The sequence below is a fragment of the Anguilla rostrata genome, chromosome 11 (assembly GCF_018555375.3).
Source record: "Anguilla rostrata isolate EN2019 chromosome 11, ASM1855537v3, whole genome shotgun sequence".
Classification (NCBI taxonomy): Eukaryota; Metazoa; Chordata; class Actinopteri; order Anguilliformes; family Anguillidae; genus Anguilla; species Anguilla rostrata.
In genome coordinates this window covers 31,741,680-31,752,871 of record NC_057943.1, presented here as the reverse complement: position 1 = coordinate 31,752,871, position 11,192 = coordinate 31,741,680, and the positions used below count along the sequence as shown (strand labels likewise).

The 11,192-nt window shown below is 43.8% G+C and overlaps 1 protein-coding gene across 6 annotated transcripts in view; it reads left to right on the top strand.

Annotated features, from left to right (window-relative positions):
• Positions 1 to 220: 220 nt before the first annotated feature.
• Positions 221 to 11,192, top strand: part of LOC135234613 (potassium voltage-gated channel subfamily KQT member 2-like) — a 68,017-nt gene continuing 57,045 nt past the window's right edge. For 2 of the 6 annotated variants that reach the window (XM_064299397.1, XM_064299392.1), the window contains exon 1: positions 222 to 698. In XM_064299397.1, the coding sequence (XP_064155467.1) occupies positions 397 to 698 (302 nt within the window). In that variant the 5' untranslated portion in view covers positions 222 to 396. Of the gene's footprint in view, positions 699 to 11,192 lie in introns of all 6 variants that reach the window. The other 4 variants (XM_064299396.1, XM_064299393.1, XR_010324151.1 and 1 more) reach the window with 4 other exon arrangements.

Sequence of the window (11,192 nt, the reverse complement as noted above, 5' to 3'; positions counted from 1 at the left end):
AGTTATCATTTGTCTTTGTGTTTTTATTCATCGTTGCTATTTCTATACTTTATGCTTCAGAGCTGTTCAGTGTATGTATTTCATAAATTGTAATAATTAACAAGTTCATATATGTCTGTTGGTGGTCCCTGAATAGTTTCAGACGATTCTATTTTAATTTATGTCTTTCTTTTTTTTTTTTGGTCGAGTGTCAGGTGGCCGGAAGGAACCGACGTGTGTACATTGCAGATTCTTGTGCGCTACTCAGTTGGCTTTGCAGAAGCAGCAGCGAAGGCAGCGAGCTACCAGGCAGTAACGGGTCTCGTGCGTCTCCGCACGCCCAGCCCTGCGATGCTTCCACGCGGCAAAGAGTCTAAAACATTTCCGACTTGCTACCCATGACAGCAGACTTCAAGGATGGTGCAGAAGTCCCGCAACGGCGGCGTTTATCCGGGTCCAGCCGGGGAGAAAAAGCTCAAAGTCGGCTTTGTTGGACTGGATCCCGCTGCTGCCGACTCAAACAGAGACGGGGCACTGCTCATAGCAGGTTCGGAAGCGACGAAACGGGGCAGCATTTTAAGTAAACCCAGATCCAGCATCTCCGTTTCCGGGAGGCCACCCAAGACCAAGAGAAAAGCCTTCTATAGAAAACTACAAAATTTCCTTTACAATGTCCTGGAAAGACCGAGGGGATGGGCGTTTATATACCACGCTTATGTGTAAGTACCAAATGGTTTATCACTCATGCATGAACATGACTACTGAGGTTTGTGCGGGGACCAATATGTCCCGCGAGGATAAATTGGGGATTTTCCTTTTTGGAAGTTGCGTGTTGCTTATATGTTGTTTCGTATGAAATTTCGTTTAAAATAGAAGGTAACCAATAACAGAATTTATTTTTGTTGGAAAGGATAACAGAATGTTCATGGGTATGGGAAGCGTGCCACAAACCTTATGAATAGGAAGAGTTTCACACTTTACGCTAAAAGGACATATCCTGTCCCTGTGATTTTTTTCTCAACCACGATTCTCTAATTAAACCAATAACCAAATATTTAAACAAGAATGTATGAGGAATATACGTATCTGTGTGATATAGGTTGTAAAGGAAACATTCGCTGCTCTTCCTTAGGGAGAATATTTGCTGAAACAGTATTTCAGAACTGCTGCTTTCATTTCGGGTCGATACGAGGAGCTGATTTAGTTCAGCCTTACAGCCGGTTTCAGCTGAATCGTAATTAATGAACGTGTAGTTATAATACTGGTGACATGATTTCCGAGCAACGCTCGGTACATTTAGCGGCTTTAAACTGTGTAAAATAAGTTCCTCTGCAGTTTAATCGCATCGAAACTGCGTAATCAATAAACGTAAGTTAGCATTGAGATCAAATATTTATTATTTCATGGCCAGGATGTGACGGTAAATCTGTGTTTTGTGTTTGAGTACCCTCTGGCTGTCCCAATAAGAATTTAAAGGAATCTGTCCATATCGGAGCAACCTCTTCCGATGAAAACCGTTGTTAAATATTTCTCTGTGGATCTAACGTGGCATACTCAGACTAGCTAAACTAATAGACCATGCTTCAGCACCCAAAGCTTCTGGACAGCTCCACTGCCACGGCAGTGTTATTACCAGACGCTGCGCCGACACTCACGATGCGAAGAGCACTTCTAACGGTTATTAAAACAAAAAACAGGAAATGTCTGAAATGTTGGGTTCGCTTTTTCTGATAGCAAATTTATACGTAGCATTCTAAGAGTAATACCAGGACAAAACGTTCTAATTTCCTTTTATCAACCACCCCCCACCCCCAATTGATTCCTGCTAGATTCGTCATTATATACCATATATGAAAGTTTGTAAAGGTAGACAATGACCTCAGCAACCTGACTTGCGCACTGACCTGAGCAGCTGCTTTCACTCTTCCGATAGACAGCCTTGGGTTGGCTGGAACCTGTCACACTTGGAGAGTGTAAGTGGCAGGTGTGGTAAGTGGCAAGAGGCAGACTCTCTTCCCTGCGGATCCTAACTATTAATGGTCATATAGAATGTGCTTGATCAGCCAACACATTTAACTGGGCTTTGCTGGATGCGGTTTGTGCACTTTCATTGAATCTTTGCAGTCTGTTTGTTTTGTGACATGAGCTTTGTGACTACTAGACATGAGGCAACATGCAGCATTTGATACAAACGAGGCGAGTGATTGGCTGGCCTCAGGCCAGGCTGAGTCAAATTTCTGTAGAGAGAAGACAGACACACAAACAGTGCTTTATGTTTGAATTATAGCTGGTCAGCAGGCAGGGCTCGTGGACTTGTGAAATTTCTTTTTTTTTTCTTCTTAGAATGAGGTTCAGTTGTGCTGGCATACATATTCGAGGGGTGCCGATCAATCCAGCCGCATCGTGGCTCCCAGAATTTTCCCAGAATTTTCCAAAAACTGACAAGAGAAGCAGCTCCGCTTTCGGAACGAAACGCTGGAGAGAAGCAAAGGCTCTGATTCATAATTTATATCCCCTGTCTATACTGTGCCTAATCTCCTGGTCTTGTTTTCTGTCCAGCTCTTGATTTATAAAAGAGCAGTGTGCTGACTTCAGTCTCTTGGACTTGCCTTGATCTTGTTTCTTCCCCTTACAATCTCTAAATGCATAGATTGCGCTTAGCAAGCAGAAAGGGGAGAAAAAAAAACGTACTCACTGTAGTCGACCAAATTAAAGCAACAAGACTCAAATATCTTGATTGCTTAAAGCTTTCTATATGCCTTATTTATTCACATTCTGAAATATTGGGAATCTGTGTTGTCCCTGTTGGTCTTATCCCAGAATATGATTGATCTGTGTTTTTCCTGTCTGTCCCATTCTTGAATATGGGGAATACGTGTTTTCCTGTATATCCCATTCTGGAATATGGATAATCTGTATATTCCCTGTCTGTCTCATTTTAGAATATGGAGTATCTGTGTTTCCCCTGTATGTCCCATTCCAGAATATGGGGGATCTATGTTTCCCTGTTTGTCCCATTCCAATATATGGGGAATCTGTGTTTCCCCTGTCTGTCCCAATCCGGAATATGGGGGTTCTGTGTTTCCCCTGTCTGTCCCATCTGGAATATGGGGGATCTGGGATTTTCCTGTCTGTCCCCTTCTAGAATATCAATACTCCAGGCTGACTGTACCAAATATATTCCTTTCACTTGAGGACAGCCTTCTTTCTCCCCCTCTTTCTCCTTCTCTCTTTCCCTCCCACTCCTCTCTCTTCCTTGCCCTTTCTCCCTCTTTCTTGCTCTTTCTCGCTCTTTCTCTCTCCCTATTTTCTCAAGGTCTTCCTCTCCTCCAGTCCCATGTAGACCCCCCCGGGGGGTGTGGGCCCTGTCAGAGAAGGGAAGGGGTGCGTATGCACGCCCCGTGGCTTTTCTGCTGACACGCACCTTTTCCTCAATGTTAAAAAGTTGCGACTCCCGCCACCCCATCGTGACCTACTTAGAGAGTGGCTAGAATGCCCATCTCACAAGCTCAGGTCGAGCACTTTCAGCACAGCCGAACAACATGGCCGCCCGCACAGCAGAGGTGACCAAACCAAGGGAGCACATCGATCACGGCGCATCTCTGTCCTCGCCAGTCACTTATGATGAAATACTGGGCCCATGGTTTTTTTTTTTTTTTAATAACGTGGTGCATTGTACCCATAACTGCGATCGTTCATACATGCTGTGTTGCAAGTAGTTACTTCCTGAATTAAGTAGATTGCGCTCTAATGTCAGTGGTTTCATTGTTCTGCTTTAATGAAGCACTGAAAAGGTCACATGATAGGTTGCTTGTAATTTGTTGGGAAAGGAGTAGTGCTCAGCTTTACCAGGGGTCCGGTGAAAGATTATACGGAGACATTCGTCTGTATTGATTGTTTTAAGACAAAGTTTATGTGCTTGGAGAAAGTTCAGTCTTCCTCTCCAAGCTTGATCACTGAAGATAATCTTTTTCTTGGAAAATAATTTGGTCCTATGTGTGACTCATTAGCCTCTGACACTGTTGTTAATATGAGGAGGTAATTCTGGGATGGCCTACAGCTGCACAAATTTGCCAGTCAATGCTGTGGTCAAAGCAAAACCTGCGATTCCTTCGTTTTTTCGAAGTGTCTCTTTCACCATTCTTCATTTCAGTGTGTCTGTCAGTCTTTTCTTTTTCATTCTTTCGCTGGTGTGTTGCTAAAATGAAACCCTGAAAGCCTGCCATCCGTCCCTGATTGGGTTTTCAGCCTCAGGCTCTTGGCTGCAAGTCCAGTCATCTGACCTCCATTCTACCCCTGGATCCTTTTTCCTGTCAAAATTTAAGTAGATCTAATACTGGTGGTAGTGATAGATCTCAATTATCTAGTGCCTTTCACAATCTCAGTTGCGCTACAGTGGTGATGGCAGAGCATGTCTTCATGGAAACAAAAATGGGTGGAGCTATTGTATGTGATCAGTGACTCACTGATATTGTGATTGGTTAAAATAAATCAGTTATTTACAGTTCACTGTATGGCTCCACTCATAATGGGGAAATGTGCCAAATGTGTACCACAGACCTGGGTGTTTCATGGCAGCCATTTTGAAGCACCACTGTCACCCCAATGAATTGGGGTGGAGAGGAAGCCAGTTAAACTGCACACTGATCGGCTGATCACACTGCCAATCAGGGAGTTTTGTGTTAAAATACAAATGCAGACAAGTTTTATATCAGCACGCTTTCAGAGTCAAATACAGAAATCTCACAGGATATTACAGGTCAGGGATTTGACCGTCAGCATATATGAGAAATAGAGAGAGAGAGTTCTGTGCTGATTAACTATTTATAAAATAAAAACATTTTTTTTTTCAAGGAGGTAATGCTGCACAGTGAACCTTTGTAATGTAGGCGGCTACAGTTGTGCCCTACATCTGTCCACACTGGAAAAATGTTGAGTACTAATACATCTCATAGAACAAGTTTAATTACAGCGTGAATATACACAAATGGAAATTATAGACCATGCAGACAGAATGTACTAAAAATTGCGCCCATCCGGCCTTCCGAACTATTTATTCCTGATTTTGCGTCGCGACACTTCTATTTGAGAAAAACAAGATTGAAGAGAAACCAAGCATGGACTAAACATTTATTTTTGACCGTTTATTTTTAGATTAACTCATTTTTACTCCAGTTTTTCCCTCCACAGACTGGTTTCCTGCACTGCTGCAGGCGGCAGTTTTTACAAGGGACTAATTACATGAATGCCGGCGGCTCGTTAGCGTCGGACAGCTGCAGCTGCGAACTGATATTTTAACGGTGTCATCCGCCTGTCCATCCACCGCCGGGGACAGGGCAGCTGGCTAATGAGGGAGGGAAATGAGGCAGTTGGCCAAATGACTTAGGAGATCTCTATCACCCTCCTTGCTTCACTGTTGTAGAGTTCAGCTTTCATGCCGAGGGGCCGAAGTCGTAAATGTAAGCAGTTTTTGTGCGGTAAGAATCTCCCAGAAGTTGCTATTTATACCGAGCCATTGAAATCGCATACACCCTCCTCGCCGCGGACAGAAGACCCGGTTTCTATGAAGCGATGTAGGCTACAGTTTCGAACCAAGTTACTGATGCAGTTATCAGTTGGCATGCACGCACGGATTGACAGGCCAGACCTGGGCTGTCCTAATTAGGTCACTTGCCTACTATTGAGTATACAAGTTGTATACGATTTCTATACTAAATATACTGAAGTGTACTGCAGGGTGGTTATGTGTTACAGTTCCAGCCGCGCCATTCACTTAAGATTTAAAGCGCGTTCAGTGCGCCAAGGCAGTTTCTGATATCTTAAATCAGAAGGAAAAAATCATACGCTATTAGCATTCTACTCCATTCAGCTTGATATGCCGCGCCCGCGCGCGTGTTTTTAAGAAACCGATTTCAGTAGGGTAATTAGGGGTGTTATCTTAACTGGTTGCATACTCTGCGGCATTCCCGTGGTCAGCTTGTTTCCCCTGTTTAGCACTTCAGAAGTGAGATAAGCTCTGGGCCGAACTTCCGCAGGGAAATGCGAGGTTAATCAAACGGGATTAAGACAGGCTGTGATGTATTTGCTTTTAAGAACAGAAAACATGAAGTTTGTATACCACACTTTCATATTACCCGAGTTACATGAAGGTCAAATAAGAGGAAAAGTGTATTTTCATTTGCTGTAGTAATAATGAAGTGGGAAAATTCACAGTGAGTTACACAGTGAGTAAGCAGATTTAATATCCAAAAAATGACTTTCTTGAACTCATTTAAAGTATTAGTTGATAGAAGAAGTATGGCCAATTCTGTCATCATTATTTTGGCTGCTGATGCACTTTTAATTAAGTTGACCCTCTGAGACAAGATTTCCCCAGTCCCGTGTTTACGCCCATTGGATTTCTTTACATTGTCTTTACTTGCAGCTAGTGGTGCTATCACTGTGTTCCTGAGATGTCTCAATGATTGTCATTCTGTGCACTGTTGCTGTCATTTTGCTTTACTGCACTTATTTGTGTGAAAAGCAGCCAAGAGAAATTCACCAAAATCATAGCGGTCCTGATCAAACTGTAGGGGTCTCTGTTGAGCAACGTGAAATGGAAACCATTCTGAATGAAGCCGTTCATTTTTCTCTGGACAACTTTATTGCCATTCAGTCTCTTCAGAACCTCACCTCCTTATGGGACTCCTTGACTTGACACAGCAGGAAACAACACAGTCAGGATCGTATTCACACCATCGCTATGGCAACAATGGTTCTTCTTTTAGATGGAAAAACATAATTGAGTTTTATAGAAATCAGAGTTTTATTGAAAGCATGATTTTGTTCGTTTTTTCTTCTTGTTGCTAAAATCGTGCTTGTAGTGCATTTCTTTAGGATTTTCAGGGACGCTCATCTGAAACTTGTTAAATGTGAAATGATTTTGCTTTCTCCTACAGAATAAGCCAAGGGTCAGCATTCACCGTGACTTTGTTCTAAATGCAGTTGTGCACATACAAAAGATCCGTAGCGCAGCATTTGTTCTCAAGCAAACAAGGCACAAGGGGTTTAAAATGGCTGTACAGTATTAGTGGTTGGTGCTACTGGGACAAAGGTTTACCTGAGGTCCATTCTGAAGGAGTAAATAAAGTCTTTTTCTGGGCTTTGTTTCTCTCAACCAAGGGCACAGGTCTCTCTGTAATGGGGGGAAACTCTGGGGCTTCGCATGCTACACTTTCTCCTGGCTCTTTAATGGCTTCTGCTCTCCAGTGACCAGTTTTTGGTCCTTTTGAGGTTGGCTGAAAGCTTTGTTAGGTGTCAGGGCCCAACTGCGTGATGCTTACACCGATATGCACTCAGCAGAACACCCCCCCACCCCCACCACCCCAGCATCTCACCAGCATACGTATCACACAGAGCATGATTAACCAGATTCCTAGAAATGCCCTGGAACACTCAGAATGCAGTGACAACTTCAATCAAATTTGCAATTCAGTTTTGTTTGTGCCTTTTTATAGTGGTTTTTTACAGAGAAACCACCACATGCTTTATACTGGAAATACTAAAGGTAACTGGGCAAAATCCCAGGCCTGATTCCTGAAAACGCAAGCAATCGAGGTGACGAAAAAAATAACTTTTGGGAAGAAAAACACCCAAACTGTGTGTTGAGGAAAAAAATGATTAATTGTGCCTAAAAAAAACTCCCCAATGAGAAGAAATCTTGGGAGGAACCAGTGGGAGTCCATCCTTCGCTGTCTGGCCTGGTTAAGGTAGTTAAGATAGAATGAATGGTAACAGAAATGTAATGAGGCATCTAGTTGGGCAGGTTTTTGTCAGAGCCCGTTAAATTAGCTGGTAAAATTGGCAGTCTGAGTTGAAAGACGTATTAATGTGTAATTCAGAGGGGTGTGGTGATGCATCTAGATCTCCAGGTTGTGTCATGGTGTGGGCTTGAACCAGAAGAGGGACGAGGTTTGCCCAGTTTGCAAACCCCAAACCTGGGAAGAAAATAGAGAAGAGTAGAAGAATTAGGCACTATATAATTATCAGAATAACTGCCACATATGTAGAGGCCTATGTGTGATTTGGAAAAGCCCCAGTGTGCTATGCTATGGCAGCATATCTAAATGATACAGTGCCGTCGTGAGCCTTACTCACAGAGACTAAGGAGTGGTGATTTTGTACCTCTGTCTGAAAAGGAAATCAGTGATGTTTCTATTTCTCTCTTTATCAGAAATGGAAATCAGTGATGATTCTGTATCTCTTTCGACTGATAATTCGAAAACTCTTTAGACCCTATTTTACCGGTCAAGGCACAACTGTCAGCTGCTAGCCATAACTCAAGGCGCTGGCAAATAAGGGCATGTCCAACTCAATTTCAATAATTCAGAGACACCTAGCTTTAGCACAGCTATTGCACAGTTGTGGTTCTGATAGGAATAAATTAACAGTGGGTGTGATGGGGGTTTGGTTTCATTATTGCCAATCAGCGCCATTTCATTCCCTTTAAAAACAGTCTGTTAGCACCACAGACTTAGATCTTATCCGACCCATGTTAGTGCCGACTGTGGCCAGCAGCCCTGCAGCGGCAGCATACAACTGGCTTTATGTAGCACAAGGGATATAGGAGAGGGATTCAGTTGGCTGGGATACTGGTGTTCATTTCTCACGACCCCTGTTTGTCATCCGGGCACCTGTGGCTTGCTCTCAGGAATGACTGGGTCTCCTCCACCTCTGCTTGATGCAATTTAAGCTTGTGGCTGTGGTGTGCAAAGAAGCAGCTGGCTGGCACCGCGTGTTTCGGTGGAGAACTGTGAATTGTCCTTACCCTCTCAAACTGACAGCTGGGGTGTATATGAGTACCCTTGTACATAGTATGTGAATCGGGCATTCCAAATTTGGGTGGGATTGGAGATGGCAAAAAATGTGTATCGATGTCACGGCCAACTGCTAATATTGTCATGGCCAAAGAGCAAGCACATTATGAGAGGCTCTGTTATGAACTCTACCAACCATTACTCGCAATGTCAAAACAGTGGTGAGACTGAATAGTTTTAAATTTAGTATTTATCTTCTCCCCCTCAACAACATCTATTTTCCATTCATACACCCGTGCTAAAACTATAAATGGTTCCTGTGAACAGTATTCCCACTTTGGGCAGGAACAGGAGGCAGCTGGCAGACTCCCACTCCAGGCAGCCTCTCCATCTTGCTGCTGCTGCTACTGTTTCAACTTGGCAAGCATCACTCCTGCAAAACAGAGAATGGGAAAATAGACGGCACATTTAAATGGAATATACTATAGCTTTCTTGTTTCTTTGTACCACTATTTGAAATTTTAAAATGCCACTTCAACTAAATGAAATTGAGTGGGAATCAGTGGTGATTCTGTTTCTTGTGAGCAAATTAAATCAGAGACATTTTCTGTTTCTCTTTATCTGTACAGGAATCATAGGCGATTCTATTTCCCTCTTTATCTGAAAAAGAATTCTGCAATTGTTCTACTTCGTTATCTGAAAATGAATCAGTGATGTTCTACCTTCTGATGTTGTACCATCTCTCTCTGCCTGTCTGTCTGTCTCTCTCTCCCCTCTCCCCCCTCTCTCTCTCCCCCTCTCCCTCTCTCTCTCATATATGCTGACGGTCAAATATCCTGTGAGATTTGTGTATTTACCTCTGAAAGGGTGCTGATATCAGTACTTAACACAAAATTCCCCGATTGACAGTTTTACATAACTGAAAGTAATATCAGCCTCAACGCTGGACCAGGTATCATTAAAACAGAAAACAGCATTTCTGCACACGTACCGCTTTTCGATTCTCTTTCTTGCCCAATCCTACTGGGGACTGGAGTGCATTCTTCCAGTCTGATTAAAACAGGCAGTCGAAGGGGTCGTACACAAGAGATTGACAAGTGTTGCAATAAGCACAGGGAAAACACTGAAATGCTTCTCCCTTTTCCTTGTGCAAAAGCAGAATCCTGATGACGCTGTGCTGCTGTAATTCTACACGGTCAGCCTTTACCACGACAGTGCAGGCTGGAGCCTGGACCGAAGCCATATAGAACTGGAGCGTCTACACGGTCAGGATTTACTGGGCCTTTCTCCCATCAGGTGTAGGATGAATTAGCCCCATTAGCTCATTAGCCATGTGGTCAGAGGATGCTGATTGTCCTCAGGGAGGGATACGACTCTCCTCCGATTGGCCATCGCTGTCCTGTAGCAGCCTGTGGAGAGTAGCTGCAGAGCATCAGGGGTTGTATGTGGCTCAGATTCAGTGACAGTGGCGACTCATTACGTAACATTAAATTGCACTACAGTCATAAAGCAGGCACTCTTATCCAGAGCAATGTACAGAAGTGGAGAACATCAGCGTAACTCATTTATATGAAAGACTCTGGAAGCATGACTGAGTAATCCAAAGTTTGCAAGGTGAACGGGGGTAAAATGCAACTCTGCAATCTTTGAGACTAACTTACTGAAGATGTGTGTGGTGAACTCAGAGGCTCTGAGGAAAACTTCAGGTCCTTTTGAAGGTGGGACACACCTACAGTGATAGTGAAGCGTACTAAAGTACTCAAGGGTCACAGCTGAAGAATGGCAGATTTTTGCTGCATATTGGGGTCACCAAGTCTCAAAATCAACCATAAAGTGCATTCTCCATACAAACAGGCTCTTTAGAAGGGCTGAATGAAGAAAGCCCTTATACCGGGGCTGCCCAATCCTGGTCTTGGAACCATCACTGTGATAACACGGTCTTGGCGCTAGCAGAAAACCATCACTGTGATAGCACAGTCTTGGCACTAGCAGAAAGCCGCCACTGTGTGATAACACAGCCTTGGCGGTAGCAGAAAACGGTCACTGTGATAGCACAGCCTTGGCGCTAGCAGAAAACAGTCACTGTGATAGCACAGCCTTGGCGTTAGCAGAAAACAGTCACTGTGAAAGTACAGCCTTGGCGCTAGCAGAAAACAGTCACTGTGATAGCACAGCCTTGGCGCTAGCAGAAAACAGTCACTGTGATAGCACAGTCTTGGTGCTAGCAGAAAACCGCCACTGTGTGATAGCACAGCCTTGGCGCTAGCAGAAAACCGTCACTGTGATAGCACAGCCTTGGCGCTAGCAGAAAACAGTCACTGTGATAGCACAGTCTTGGCGCTAGCAGAAAACCGTCACTGTGATAGCACAGCCTTGGCACCGCTAGCAGAAAACAGTCACTGTGAAAGCACAGCCTTG